The sequence below is a fragment of the Schistocerca gregaria genome, chromosome 4 (genome assembly GCF_023897955.1).
Source record: "Schistocerca gregaria isolate iqSchGreg1 chromosome 4, iqSchGreg1.2, whole genome shotgun sequence".
NCBI classification, from domain to species: Eukaryota; Metazoa; Arthropoda; class Insecta; order Orthoptera; family Acrididae; genus Schistocerca; species Schistocerca gregaria.
In genome coordinates this window covers 94,803,064-94,818,531 of record NC_064923.1, presented here as the reverse complement: position 1 = coordinate 94,818,531, position 15,468 = coordinate 94,803,064, and the positions used below count along the sequence as shown (strand labels likewise).

Here is a 15,468-nt window from a genome sequence, read left to right as displayed (position 1 = left end):
CTCATATTATCTTCCCAAAGATATTGAATTTGTTTAATCTTTTTCAACTTGGTTAGTCGTTTTCAGAAATTTCAGTGGATTTTTAATGTTTGTAAAAAAATTATTTTTTTTCTGCAAAAATTCTTAAGCTGCCTTGCTGGCTATTACTTGTAAAAGATTAATTTGTGTTACAGCAGATGTATGTTAAAGGTATGTGTAAAAGCAAGGCAGTTTATTCCATTATTTTTGTTTCCTCTTCCCAACCTTACTACTAAATTTATTTTTATTTTTTATTTACACATCTAGTTTGTTGAACCAAATTTAGGAGCAAATCTCCAAGGTCAAGGAATGTGTCCGTACATGAAATTACATCATAAAGGAATAACAGATAAAATAAAATGTTTATGAATAAAAAAAGTCAAACCATAAGTTTAAGTAAACACACCTAACAACATTTAACACAATTAACAGTTTAATTTTTCAAGGGACTCCTTGACAGAATAGAAGGAATGACCCATGAGGAAACGCTTCAGTTTAGATTTGAAAGCTTGTGGATTACTGCAAAGATTTTTGGATTCTTGTTGTAGCTTATTGAAAATGGCTGCAGCAGTATACTGCACACCTTTCTGCACAAGAGTGAAAGCTACTAGTTCTTGGGGATAAGCTGTTATTGTTAACAAGAAATAACAGTAAAGCATTATATATATTGAGAGGCCAATGTCAGAATGCCCAGGCTAGTGAACAGGGGTCGACAAGAGGTTCACAAACTTACACCTGCTATTTCCCAAACTGCCCAATTCTGAGCCAAAAATATGCTTTGAGAATGGGAAGAGTTACCACAAAATAAAATACAGTATGACATAAGTGAATGAAAATAAGCAAAGTAGACTAATTTTCATGTTGAATGATCACTTACTTCAGGTACCGTTTGAATAGTAAAAATGGCACCATGAAGTCTTTGAACAAGATCCTGACTGTGGGCTTTTCATGACAGTTTACTACCTATCTTAACACCTAGGAATTTGAACTGTTGAGTATCAGTAATCATATGCCCACTCTGTGAAATTTAAACATCAGGTTTTGTTGAGGTGTTTGTTAGAAACTGTAAAAACTGAGTCTTACTGTGATTTAGCGTTAGTTTATTTTCTACAAGCCATGAACTTATGTCATGAACTGCACTATTTGAAACAGAACCAATGTCAAAACCTTTACTACCAAACCAGTATCATCAGCAAACAGAAATGTTTTAGAATTACTCATAATACTAGAGGGCATAAATAAGGAACAGGAGTGACCCGAACACTGATCCCTGGGGCATGCCCCTTTGGCTGTGCCCCACTTAGACCCCGCATGAATAATGACATTTTGCTGTCGGTTGTTAAAGTAAGAGGTTAACCAATTGTGTGCTACTCCCCGTATTCCATAATGGTCCAACTTCTGGAGCAATATTTTGTTATCGACACAATCAAACAGCTTAGTTAAATCAAAAAATAGCCTAGCATTCTAAACCTTTTGTTTAATCCATCTGGTACGTTAAAGAGAAAAGAGAATATAGCATTTTTAGTTGTTAAGCCACTTCTGAAGCCGAAATGTATATTTGTTAGAAAATTATGTGATGTAAAATGATCAATTATCTTAGATACACAGCCTTTTCAATACTTTAGCAAAAACTGATGGCATAGAAATAGATCTAAAATTGTCTACCCCTTTCTCCATTTTTATAAAGTGGCTTTATTACTGACTACTTTAATTGTTCAAAAAACTGACCGTTCTTAAAGGAAAAATTACAAATATGGGTAAGTACAGGGCTAACATGTGCAGCACAGTACTTTAATAATCTTCTGAGCACTCCATTACATCCATGCGAGTCCTTAGTCTTAAGTGATTTAATTATTGACTCAACCTTCCTCTTGTCAGTATCACAGAGGAGTATTTCAGACATCAATCTCGGAAAAGCATTTTCCAAGAGAGTTATATGATTCTCTGTAGAAACTAAGTTTCTTAAATACATTCAGTTTTTGAGACCAAATTTTTCACCTTTTTAAACACAATGAAAAAGAATTGGGGAGAGGCTAATACCTTGCCATAGACATCTTGTTATTTAGAAGGACTGAGATATTTATCTCATAAATTTCACTGTGTCTGTAAGTGTTTCATGAATTAGATGTGCTACTTTAGACTTTACATCAAATCTTTGAGTTATTTCATCTATAAATTGTCTGTTATCAGGGTTAAAGCCCTCTTTGAAATCAACAAACATTACTCAACTATCTTTCAGATTCAGTTACCTGTGGTGAATGATTGACTTCGTATTAAATATTTGTTCAGAGCATGATCTGCTCTTCCTAAAACCCCCTTGATAGTCACCTAAGTTACTGCCCATATTTTATTTGCTGTTCGTAGCATAGAAATGCCACTGCAGTTGGTAATGTTTTGTTTCTTACCTTTCTTATGTAATGGATGTATCATAGCTACCTTTCTCTCTCCTGGGATTTTTTTGTTTTCCAGATTTCTTCAAAGACTAATTATAGTTAGTTTCTCCCAAAAATAAAAAAATATTTCAAACATTCCGCTGTAATAGAAACTTTTCCACTCACTTTTTGTTTTTTAATGTTTAAATTACATCATCAATTTCTTTGAAAGTTGTAGGTAAATTTACTTTTAAATTATCATGAGTGTTTGGGAATTCCAGCTTATGGGTTCTGGACAATCAAAAGCTAGTCAAAATATTTTGCTATTTTTAGAGTTGCTTAAACCAAGTCTGCCATTTTCATTTATGAAAGACACATTTAGGGTTTGGTATCCCTTTAATCTGCCTGTTAATGTGTGATAAAAATCACGGATGTTATTGTTTGAAAAGTTTTTCTTAATTTTTGCAAATTTCCTCTTTTCACTGTTTAAATTGATCATAGTGTCCAATTTCAATTTATCTTGACAGTTTCCAGTTTTTGGCCCTCTATGTTAAAGATTTTTCATGTATTTCATCCCACCATATTTTATAGTTATTTCTGATTGACTCAAATGTTTTCTGTGCAGCATTATTAATTTCTTTACGTAATTCTGGCCAGTTACCATGTTTAGCCATTTTAATTTCATCTTAGTATTTTTGAATTGATTCTTTTCTAATTGTAAGTCTGTCTGTCTATCACATTTTATTAGTTTTTGTGATTTTTGTTGTATTTTATTAGGTAGAACAATAACCTTAATTTAGGAGATGTAGTAATCAGAATCAAATTCACCATTCCTTATTACTTTCACATTCATAATTTCCTGAGTGCCTTTTTGAGAAATGGGTAAATTATCTATCTGAAATTCTTCCAATATATGACTTAGAGAGGTATTCATCTTGTGGCTTTGCTTGGAAGGGAGGGGAGGGGGGGGATTCCTGAAGAAGGTCTACATTAGTTGCAGGTGAGAATGTTGGCAAAAACTGATCAGTCTCATACCATCTGTGTTGCATCTTTTTCTGGCTGTGTGATAGCATACTATTTAAATTGTTTTTTGTAGCTGTTTGAGCATTAAAGTTACTCAAAAGCAGCTAGGTCATCATCTGTGGTATTTGGATATCTCAGTTTGGAAAAGATCTCAAAATTTGTTGTTTTTTTTATTCTTTCTGTTGTCTGCATTGGAATGAGTTTATAATTTTAAAACTGTAGCCTTATTTAATAGCTTTTCTGAAGATTTTCCTGTTGAATGTATTGTACAGACAAGCTTCCTCTAAAATTACAGGTGAGCAGAGACATGAAGTCATTGTACTAAGAATTCTGTACCACTTGAGTATGGATGACAAATGCAAATCTATGTTCACATATACAGATTGCATTCCAATGGTAAGTTAGCACTGAATATTTGATATGCTTGTCAAATGTTGTATGGTTATGAGGTGTAGATATAGTTCCATCTTGCATGGGGGAAGACACAGTTGAATGAAACAATCTACACTACTGTGGTGAGGCTGTGAGGAAGAGACATTTTGAGATGGAATGGGTGAAGCTGTAAAAGTGGAGGTACTGTCAATAGTTGGTGCACTTGATATACCGTATTTACTCGAATCTAAGCCGCACCTGAAATTTGAGACTTGAAATTCAAGGGGAGAGAAAAGTTTTAGGCCGCACCTCCAAATCGAAACAAAGTTGGTCCATTGTGATGTGAGACACAATTTACTTCGAATGAATGACTATACAGCTACAGTAGTTTGGTTCGAGTTGTAAGCTTAGCAGTTAAGCTTTACCAGGTGCTCCATTCGTATTTATATGGGTACCCTTCCTTTTTCACGTGCTTCGTCTGGTTTGAATCGATTGCTTATTTTGCTTTGATCTCATAAGTGCCATTTTCTTTGTTATAGGTGTTTACATCACTCTAGGCTGAAAATGCATTACTGTACTGTGTCATGCATTGTTTGTGTCATTCTGATAGTGCGTGTTTATGGCCTGTCGCTGCTCGCGGCATGGGTTGCTTTTGTGCGCACTACCGCCGCTTAGAATAAAAAAAAAAAAAAGGCGAGAGAGAGAGAGAGAGAGAGAGAGAGAGAGAGAGAGAGAGAGAGAGAGAGAGAGAGGAATCGCCTCATTAGCGAAACAATGGCAAGCGACTGCTATTTGTTGTTACATACACTGCTGCTTTCTTTGATAATGATCAACAAGAACCAAATAATATACTGCGTATGATAGAACATGTTCTGAACGAGAGTTAGGCGAAATTTTTTCTCCGTTTGAAAATCTTTGCAGTCGCTTCTTTAGTACATCAAATTCAGCGCAGAAATTAGAGTCATCATAGATTTAAAAATCTAGTCAGTTGCCGTGCTTCATTTCTGACTTTATCACTATTAGGCGTAAGAATAATACGAATATAAACATGACACGATACGTATATTCTTCCGCATTTGCTGTTGTCTCACTCCAGTTTCGTAATTTATTAGGCAGACAGGATTTAAATGAGATAACAGCAAACACAAAAGAATACTTGGCAAAAATGTTTATATTTGTATTATTCTTATGGTGAAGAGAATACTGCATGTGTTTCATGTTTCATCAGGTTCCTATTAGCAACCATCTCTTCTCACAGGTAGGAAAAAATTCAGAACGTAGAGTTGGCCATATTGACAAACATCCCAAACAGTCTTGTCAGTTGGATTTTCGTAGTACATTGAAATTCTGCTACATTTGAAGATGAACAATACGAAATTTGTATTTACTTTGTTGACAAATGTATGAAAATGCAGTGGTCGAAACTCGGGGCGGAGAAAAAAAGCTTGTCTTCCACCTTTTTTTTTTTTCTTAAAAAAAATTTGTTTACTGACGCAGAGGTTTTGGTGCCAGTATTTATCTGTGTAGCGCTACATGTTGTGGTGGCACCTATCAACATTTTTCAGAACTTCCACTTGCTTTGCACTCGATTTTAAGCCAGTTTTTTGGATTGCAAAAACTGGAAAAAAAGTGCGGCTTAGATTAGAGTAAATACGGTAAACAGATGTATTTGTGGACCCATCTGAAAGGTGTAGATTCACATCTAGGAAGGCGACTCATCGAGTTGAAAGACCAAGTCAAATGGATTTGGGAGCAGGTGCTGAGGTTATGGATGAAAGAGTAAAAGTTGTTCCTGCCATGGGTCCATATCATGAAAATGAAACTGAACCAGACAATGGGTTTTAGATGTTGACTGGTTAGAAAGGAGTCATCCAACTGGCCCATAAATAAGTTGGCATAGAATGGTCCATGCAGGTGCCCATGACGGCACCACAAATTCATTTATAAATTTAGCCTTTGAAAGTCAAATAATTGTGTGTCAGGATGTGGGTTAGCTAGGAGGATTAGGAAAGAGGTGGTGGGTTTCGTATCAGGAGGCTGTTGGGAAAGGTAGTCATGGGTATGGGGGATGTTAGTGTATTAAGGACATTGCACCTGCAGTGACCATCAAGAAGTCTGGTGGTTACAGGACATGATTGTGGAATGGCAGTAAAGGAAGTGAGCAGTGTCTTGAAAGTAGGATTGGAAGTTACGGACAATAGTTTGGTGGCATTGATAAACAAAGGCAGAGGTTCATTCTGTGGGAATATTGTGCCTAGCCACAATAGCAGGACCAGTGGGGAGACCTTTGGGTTGGTTTGGGAGCAGGTGAAAGACAGGAGTATAAGAAGGTTGCTGTTGTGAAATGGGAGATGGATTCAGGGATCACATTCTGGGATGCTGGAGGTCCTTTTGGACCTATGGGACGGGATTGTGGCCATAGGGGCTGTAGGTACAGGTGTCAGAGAGTTCTGTGTGGGCTTTGAAACTAGTGCTTTATTAGAAATTACCTTAAATTTACTGTGAAATTATTTAATTCTTTGGTGTCCTTTATTGGGACTGGGAAATGATTGTATACTTTTATTCCTATACATTTAACAATGTTGGAGTTTCATTAAGTGGGAAACCAGCATTAGTGCATCTCTTAACCTTGCTTCACAATGGTGCCAATTTGCTGATTTTTTTTTTTTTTATTGCTGTTTGAACCATATTGTTCTGCCTGCTTTCTTTCGGAGCGAAAACAACTACACGGGCTGTGCACTTTCGCCACAAATAATAATTCCATAACTAGGCATAAAATGAAAGAGAGCATAGTACATTGACAGGGTACCAATATTACATTTCTTATTTATGTTATGATGAAACATACTTTACTCTGTTTGGTACTGGTTATGTCAGCGTGATATTGCCATGTGAGTGTGCCAGTTATGGAAACCCCAAGTAACTTGGTTCCATTGATAAATACAACATGGTTATCACTCAGTGGGGACTCTTGGTATTTTATTTTGAATATTGTGAAATTTTAGGTCAACTGTTAATATTTTTTTTTTTACAAAGGTATGATTCAAGGAATTAATGTTATGAACTGTCTTAACAGGTCATGACCATGCTTCTCGAAAGTCCAGAAGATGAACTTCATTTAGAATTGATTGCACTTTGCATCAATTTAGCTATCAACAAGAGAAATGCTCAAATGATGATTGAAAATAATCGCTTGCAAGCTCTTATGTCACGAGCATTTCGCAATCAGGACTCACTTCTTATGAAAATGATACGTAATATAGCACAGCATGAAGAAACAAAACAAAACTTTGTAGTAAGTAATTGTTAGTTGTTTATTGTGACTCTTATTTCCATGCTTTGATATGTATTGTATGGGGGTTTATTATAGGAAAGAAGTGGACATGCAAAGTATAATTGTGGAATGTAAGTATGAGTTTTGATTTAGTAGATATATCACTTACCTTCTGGCAGAATATTGGGGGCAAGACATCTTGATCTACAACTATGTCTATATTCTGATACCACTACAAAGTGGATGCAGAGATGTTTTGAAACAGTCTTCATTCCAGAGATACATCTCATTCTGTCAGATCTTCCTTTTACCTTTAAGAGATTTCAATTTCGAATGAGACTTGCATTCTTTATTGTGACCAATACATCACCAGGTGCATCTGTTAAGCAGTGTGGAGTGCATTGGATGTTACCAGTTGTCTCCCATGTATCATGGTATGTTGCTCCCACAAGAGTGGTTTCATTCAAGAATTCATTCTTGATGGGGAACCTAAAACTATTGTCTATAATGATATTTTATGTTAAATTAATGTTACAAGGGATTTTTAAACACTTTACTTTATAATTTGTGCACCATATTTATACATTTAAACACACATAAAGAAACTAAGTCTGTTTATCCTGTTATCGTGTTTTATTCCTTTTTCCTCTCTAATATGAGATTAGAATAAATAACTGGGAAATTCTGGGAGATCAGCTTACCTAAGAGGAAATAGTCCATCTTTGTGTGAGATATGAACTTTTCAGCAAGTAGCAGTGCTTCATAGAGTTGGTTGTATTTGGTACATTACGGAAGACTGATGAGACATACTCAGATACTATGTGATCAAAAGTATCTGGACACACCCAGAAACATATGTATCATATTAGGTGTATTGTGCTGCCAGATACTTGATATCAGCGACCTCAGTAGTCAGTAGACATTGTGAAAGAGCAAACTGAGGCACTCCGTGGAACTCACAGACTTCGAATGTGGTCAGATGATTGGGTGTCACATGTCTGTATGCAAGATTTCCACACTCCTAAACATTCCTATGTCCACTGTTTGCCACATGATAGTAAAGTGGAAACATGTAGGGACATGTACAGAACAAAAGCGTACAGCCTGACGTCGCCTGTTGACCACCGACAGTTGAAGAGGGTCGTAATGTGTAATAGACAGACATTTATCCAGAACATCATACAGGAATTCCAAACTGCATCACGATCCACTGCAAGTACTATGACAGTTAGACGGGAGGTGAGAAAACTTGGATTTCATGATTGAGCAGCTGCTCACAAGCCACACATTGTGCCAGTAAGTACCACATGACACCTTGCTTGGTGAAAGGAGTGTAAACATTGTATGATTGAACAGTGGAAAAACGTTGTGTGGAGTGACGAATCACAGTACACAATGTGGCGGTCTGATGACAGGGTGTGGGTATGGCGAATGCCCTGTGAACGTCATCTGCCAACGTGTGTAGTGCCAACAGTAAAATTTGGAGGCAGTGGTGTTATGCTATGGTTGTGTTTTTCATGGAGGGGGCTTGCACCACTTGTTGTTTTGCATGGTGCTATCACAGCACAGGCCTACATTGATGTTTTAAGCACCTTCTTCCTTCCCACCATTGAAGAGCAACTCGGGGATGGCGATTGCATCTTTTAACACGATCAACCACCTGGTTATAATGCATGGGTTGTGGCGGAGTGGTTACATGACAATAACATCCCTGTAATGGACTGGCCTGCACAGAGTCCTGACCTGAATCCTATAGAACGCCTTTGGGGTGCTTTGGAATGCCGACTTCATGCCAGGTCTCACCGACTGGCATCGGTACCTCTCCTCAGTGCAGCACTCCATGAAGAATGGGCTGCGATTCCCCAAGAAACCTTCCAGCACCTGATTGAACATATGCCAGTGAGAGTGGAAGCTGTCATCAAGGCTAAGGGTTGGCCATCACCATAGTGAATTCCAGCATTACCGATGGAGGGTGCCACAAACTTGTAAGTCATTTTCAGCCAGGTGTTCGGATACTTTTTATCACACAATGTATATTTTAATCTTTTGAGTGAGGATACAGAGAAATGAAAAATATTGAAAAAATGAAAGCATCTAAACAGTGTTTGTAACTTTCAAAAGCAAATATGAGTTTACTGTAGCCTCTTACATTATTTCTACACACACACACACACACACACACACACACACACACACACACACACACACACAGAGAGAGAGAGAGAGAGAGAGAGAGAGAGAGAGAGAGAGAGAGAGAGAGAGAGACCTACTTTCTTGTACATGCATTTTTCCATGTCCTGTTTCTTCTTTTCTTCTTGACAGTTTTTGCTCTTTCTAAATCTAGCCCTACACTTCCATATGTGTGTATGTACATTAGGATGTTTCTTATCCTTCAAGATTGATTTTTCTCTGTACTTCCTGTAGTAAGTGTCTATTTCAAGAGAAAATGTGTTATGTGTAATTTGGGCTCAGTGGGAAAAGGGGAAGTAGTGTCCCTTAAACTCTGCTGTAATAACTTTAATAACATGAGAGGCATTCAATAAGTAATTTAATACATTTTTTTCTGGAAGCAGGTTGGTGTTGTTCAGGTTTTCAATACACCTTATTACTCCCCACTTTTTTGCCTACAAAACCCTGTCTTTCAACATAATCTCAATTCAATGTATGGCCTTATGCCATCTTAGAGGGAAGGTGTGTATGCCTGCATGGTACCATCCTTTACTGGTTGACATCAGAGCCAATATCATGCTGCATCAATAACCACCTCCCCATAATGCCAAGCTGCTTCCCATGAAGTTCATCCTTCATTGCACCAAACAGGTGGATGTCGGAAGGTGCGAGATCCGGGCTGTAGGGTGGATGTGGAAGAACAGTCCAATGAAATTTTGTGAGCCCCTCTCTGGTGTGCAGATCTGTGTGAGGTATTATGATGTCATGGAAAAGGAGAAGTTTGTTTGCATTTTTGTGGCAATCAACATCCAGAAGTCATTTGTTCAGTTTCCTAAAGGTGACACGATACACTTCAGACTTGATCATTGCCCTTTGAGGGAGACCATCAAACAGAATATCCCCTTCAGAGTCCCAGAAGACCATCGCCATGAATCTACTGGCTGAGGGTGTGGCTTTGAACTTTTTCTTTGGAGAAGAGGTGATGTGATGCCACTCAATGTATTGTCATTTCTTTACCAGTTCAGAATGATGATCCTATGTTTTATTGCCTGTGATGAACTTTGAGAAAAATTGTCATGATCAGCCTCATAATGTGCAAGCAATTCTGCACAGACAGTTCTTCATAGCTCTTTCTGACCCTCTGTTAGGCAGTGAGGGACACAGCGGGCACACACCTTTGATGACCTCAACTAGTGGACGAGTGTGTCAGCACTACTGTAAGAGGCATCCAATTGACCAGTGAGGTGTTTGGTTGTGATCTGCGAATCAGCTGGAAAGAATACATCCGCACATTCCGACATTTTAGGAGCCACATCTGTGTACGGCTGGCTAGGAAATTTGACAGGTTTGTGTAACCTAGTTGTGATTATGATAGCTGTCTCACCCAATGCATCACTGTTCTTTTGTTCACTACCAGGTTTCCACAGACATTATGCAAGTACTTATGAATATCTATGATGATCTGTTTTTCTGCCAAAAAAACCTCAGTGACAGCTTGTAAAGCACCTTAGTTAAAGATGCCATTTTGAAGGCTATTTATAGTGCTGCTACCTATCAAAACTTCATGAAACTATAGGGTCTAAAAGTGGGAATATTCCATGATGTCCCACCACAAATACCACATTTTTTCAAATGAAATCAGCAGAGAAAAAAAAGTGTTGCATTACTTATTAAATACCCGTCGTATGTTGGGCAACACTGTTCTGTATAATGTTTGTGAGGCACATATGATGAGAAAAAGAGATTTTATTTTAACAGTCCTTATTCTGTGATAAAGTTGCTTTTGTATATCCTGGAAACAACAGCTGCGGCTCATATAGGACTTGAAGCACCTACTGCTCCTGTTTCTCATTTTTTATTAGAATTGATTGTAGTTCTCTATGGGCTTAAGGTCACTCTCATCCATATCATTTACAAGTTTTAGTTTTTGAACTAGGTATAGGACACTGATGAAACATTAATTTTAATGCTACCATACAGCATGTCTGTTAAGGTACTTGAGACTTACATCAAATACACAAAAAATAGTCTGATTTTATAAGAAACAAATGATTCATTTCCACTGCTGATAATTTATTGGATTTGATTGATTCCTACCTTGAACTCTTTTTAATTTCTATGCCTAATGGCTCTGCTTCTCGCAGTAGATGCATTTAATAGTTTCATTTTCAATTCTGGAGACAAATTAGAGTCAAAGAAAGTCAAAGCAACATATTCAGGGGACAAGTACTGTAAGTGATTTTTAGTTTTGCCAACTCAAAGTGCTTATCTTCTTCAATGCTAATGATATTCAAAGCACCGTCATGATCTAGATCATGTTTTTGAACAAAATCTGTATCTTTGTGCTTACAAACCTGTGATGATATTCACGCATGTTTTAGTGTTTGCTTCCATTGCTAATACAAATCTTCTAATTTTGGTAAGGAGTTTCGCTGGTCCTGTATTGGCACTCCTGTGTGTGCACTCTACAGTAGCTTATGTTACATATGTAGGTTTCTATTGCCAGTCTTATGTGATAGCTATTTTGCACCTGTCTTCTGTTTGCAGATCTTTATTCACTTTGTGTTTAATGAAACACGGTTTTGAAACCTTCTGCTGTAGTGTTTATGTATCATTCTAGTGTTCAATGATTTTTATACAGGGTGGGAAAATCATTGTTATTCTTATATATTCTATGTTAATAATACCCTCGTAATTGGTTCACTTGTTTATATTATGCAACTATTCATATATTTGTTTTTGTTAGTTGCTAACATTGTTTTTAAATTCTGTCTCTTTCTCAGGAGTTTGTTGGTGATATTGCTCAGGCAGTTATCCAGTGTACAAATGAGGATTTTGTTGTAGAATGTGTTGGTGTTTTGGGAAACATGACTATACCTGATTTAGATTTCTCACAACTAATGCAACGATTTAACCTTATCCCGTGGGTCAGCAATATAATGGTACCAGGTTAGCATGCAAACATTTTATTTTTGAGCCCATACTGTGTAGAGACTTTTTACCAAAATTTGACTGATGCAAAATATCATTGAGATTTTAAAGTACTGTTATAGTCACTAAAAGACCAAAGGACCTAGTGTGGAAATAATGGCTAATTATAAATTTAATTTTTGTGCATATGCAGCTGGAGGATTTTTAGCATAAGGACAGCAAAGCTAAATGTGGTAGTAAATTTTATACTGAACTGTTCATAAAAGAAAGTTACTAGTTTCAAATTGAAAGAATGGTCTGGGTTGCAAAGTTATTTAATTTCAGTAACATGTTTTTGTCTGTTGGGGCATCATCATATTGTCCATAAAACAAGAAAACAATCCATTAAGATTAAAATTTATGCAAAAGTTACTGGCTATAATATCCATTCCTCATAGAGTCATACAGAATGAGAGGTGAACCTAATTAAGAGAAATAAATTATGACAGTGAGCCACCCTGCGTATGGAAGACGGGAAAATTTCAAAAAACATATGTTACCTTAAGCAAACCAGCAGATGCCATGATAGCAGCAATTTACGAAAGTATAAATTCAGTGTCAGTTGTGCATGGCACAATAGGTCTGTTTAGCATTCATACAAATGTATCTATGATAGACTAGAAAGCACACACAGTACTGGTGTGGCAGGAGATAAATAGCGATAAGATGCATACATGAATCTAAAACTATGTAAAACAAATAGATTAAAAGGCTTAAATGCAAAGTGTAAGAAGTAGGTTACATAACAGAAGCAATCAAAGTATGTAAAGCCAAATGTATATGAGGTGCCTGTAAACAAACTAAAGAAAAGGTAAAATGGTGATAGCATGATACATGGCAAATAAAGTGTGTCACAAAAGCCAAGTAATGCCCAGTACATTTGCTAAAATTTAAAGTGCATGCACTGTGTGAAGCATCATAATGATTTTTTTCTTTTGTAGCCTGTGTAACTCATCTTGAAGAGACTGTGCTGTTTTATTGAACAGAAAAAATACTTTTAAGGTGAGAAAAGAACTTGTATAGTGTTTTGACTAAACTGTAATAACACTGATTTAATTTTTATGTCCATGAGTAAAACGGAAACTCACTGTATTTTTTGTTGTTGCTTGTTTCATTCTCCCTTTGTTAGCTGATCTTATACCTTTTTGCTTGTGTCTGTGTGGACATGTTGTCCATTTAAGTCTTCTTGAATAGTAAGTGGTGATAATTGAAATTCATTGTAGTGTGCTTCTTCATTTTAATGTCTGCATTATGTTTTAATTGCTCATCTTATGGCTCAAGTGGCGACTTTTGTTATCAGAATTAGCTGGATTGGTTGTGACCAGTTCAGCCACCATTGTAGCCATCTCATTGAGATAATTATTGCATAGAACCTGCTTGTTTTATCTTGACAAAGTCTGATTTTCCACTGTGACAGAAAGTGGCACACTTATGATTTTAAGTTTCAATGCTGTAGTGCTTTTAACCAAGCCAGATCATTCCTCGGTTTCTACTTATGAGGATGGTAGGAGGCAGTGTGAATCATAGAGTCGCCAGTCACGGATTTATGGTAGATTGCAGATTAAATTCTATCCCCATCAAGCTGAAGCTGCAAGTCTAAATAATTAAGTGTTCTGTTGTGGTCCCTTACTTCATGAGTATGTACCATGTTTGGGTGTAAAGCATTAAATTATTTGCCTAGTAATGGAATGTCAGACACATAGACATTGAAGACAATAGTGCGATTGGCTACACAACGGTGATAGAAGAAGGCCTGATGAGAAAGACCAGCATCCTGACTAGAATACTTGGACTCTTAAGTCATTGACAGAAGTGTCTGTGAAACATGATGTTAAGCAGTTGCCCATGGCCAAACTTTCATTCTGCATATAATACTGATCACTGAAAGAGGAATAGTTGCAAGATCTGCATAGCCTAAGTAAGGCTATTACTTCTAATTTCTGATCTGAGCTCATACAACAATATTTAAAAAGAAATTCTCTATAATAAGGATCGTCTTATCCAAAGGAACATTCGTATACAAGTTTTTAATATCCAGAGAGAGCAAGCTGCATCCAGGTGGGAAAGTTTTGTCACTTAAAGGTTGATCCAACTGCTTTCTACTACAAATCGCAAAATTTTCCTAACAGACGAACTTTTTGCATTATAACAACAACATGTAATTGCAGTTACATGTGGTTTCCCTATACCATTAATTATCAGAATTATTGGGAAACCAGTGTTATGAACCTTAACTTGGGCCTGAAGATTGGTGTCTTAGTGTCCATCACTTTCAGTTTGGAACATGGTCAGGACAAAAAATACTGGAGCAGCTATCTGTATAGGTGTTAGCTCTTTTGTACAGATTTCAGTAGATTCACAATCTATTTGTTGGATGTTGTTCTCAAAGAATCACAAAGTCTTCGCAACATTATACACTCCTGGAAATTGAAATAAGAACACCGTGAATTCATTGTCCCAGGAAGGGGAAACTTTATTGACACATTCCTGGGGTCAGATACATCACATGATCACACTGACAGAACCACAGGCACATAGACACAGGCAACAGAGCATGCAAAATGTCGGCACTAGTACAGTGTATATCCACCTTTCGCAGCAATGCAGGCTGCTATTCTCCCATGGAGACGATCGTAGAGATGCTGGATGTAGTCCTGTGGAACGGCTTGCCATGCCATTTCCACCTGGCGCCTCAGTTGGACCAGCGTTCGTGCTGGACATGCAGACCTCGTGAGACGATGCTTCATCCAGTCCCAAACATGCTCAATGGGGGACAGATCCGGAGATCTTGCTGGCCAGGGTAGTTGACTTACACCTTCTAGAGCACGTTGGGTGGCACGGGATACATGCGGACGTGCATTGTCCTGTTGGAACAGCAAGTTCCCTTGCCGGTCTAGGAATGGTAGAACGATGGGTTCGATGACGGTTTGGATGTACCGTGCACTATTCAGTGTCCCCTCGACGGTCGCCAGAGGTGTACGGCCAGTGTAGGAGATCGCTCCCCACACCATGATGCCGGGTGTTGGCCCTGTGTGCCTCGGTCGTATGCAGTCCTGATTGTGGCGCTCACCTGCACGGCGCCAAACACGCATACGACCATCATTGGCACCAAGGCAGAAGCGACTCTCATCGCTGAAGACGACACGTCTCCATTCGTCCCTCCATTCACACCTGTCGCGACACCACTGGAGGCGGGCTGCACGATGTTGGGGCGTGAGCGGAAGACGGCCTAACGGTGTGCGGGACCGTAGCCCAGCTTCATGGAGACGG

At 37.8% G+C, this 15,468-nt stretch overlaps 1 protein-coding gene across 3 annotated transcripts in view; it reads left to right on the top strand.

The window, feature by feature from the left end:
- Positions 1-15,468, top strand: part of LOC126365876 (kinesin-associated protein 3-like) — a 189,940-nt gene that overhangs the window by 72,266 nt on the left and 102,206 nt on the right. For all 3 annotated transcript variants that reach the window (XM_050008569.1, XM_050008573.1, XM_050008570.1), the window contains exons 9-11: positions 3,709-3,809; positions 6,862-7,080; positions 12,012-12,177. In XM_050008569.1, coding sequence (XP_049864526.1) covers positions 3,709-3,809; positions 6,862-7,080; positions 12,012-12,177 — 486 coding nt within the window. The remainder of the gene's footprint in view (positions 1-3,708; positions 3,810-6,861; positions 7,081-12,011; positions 12,178-15,468) is intronic.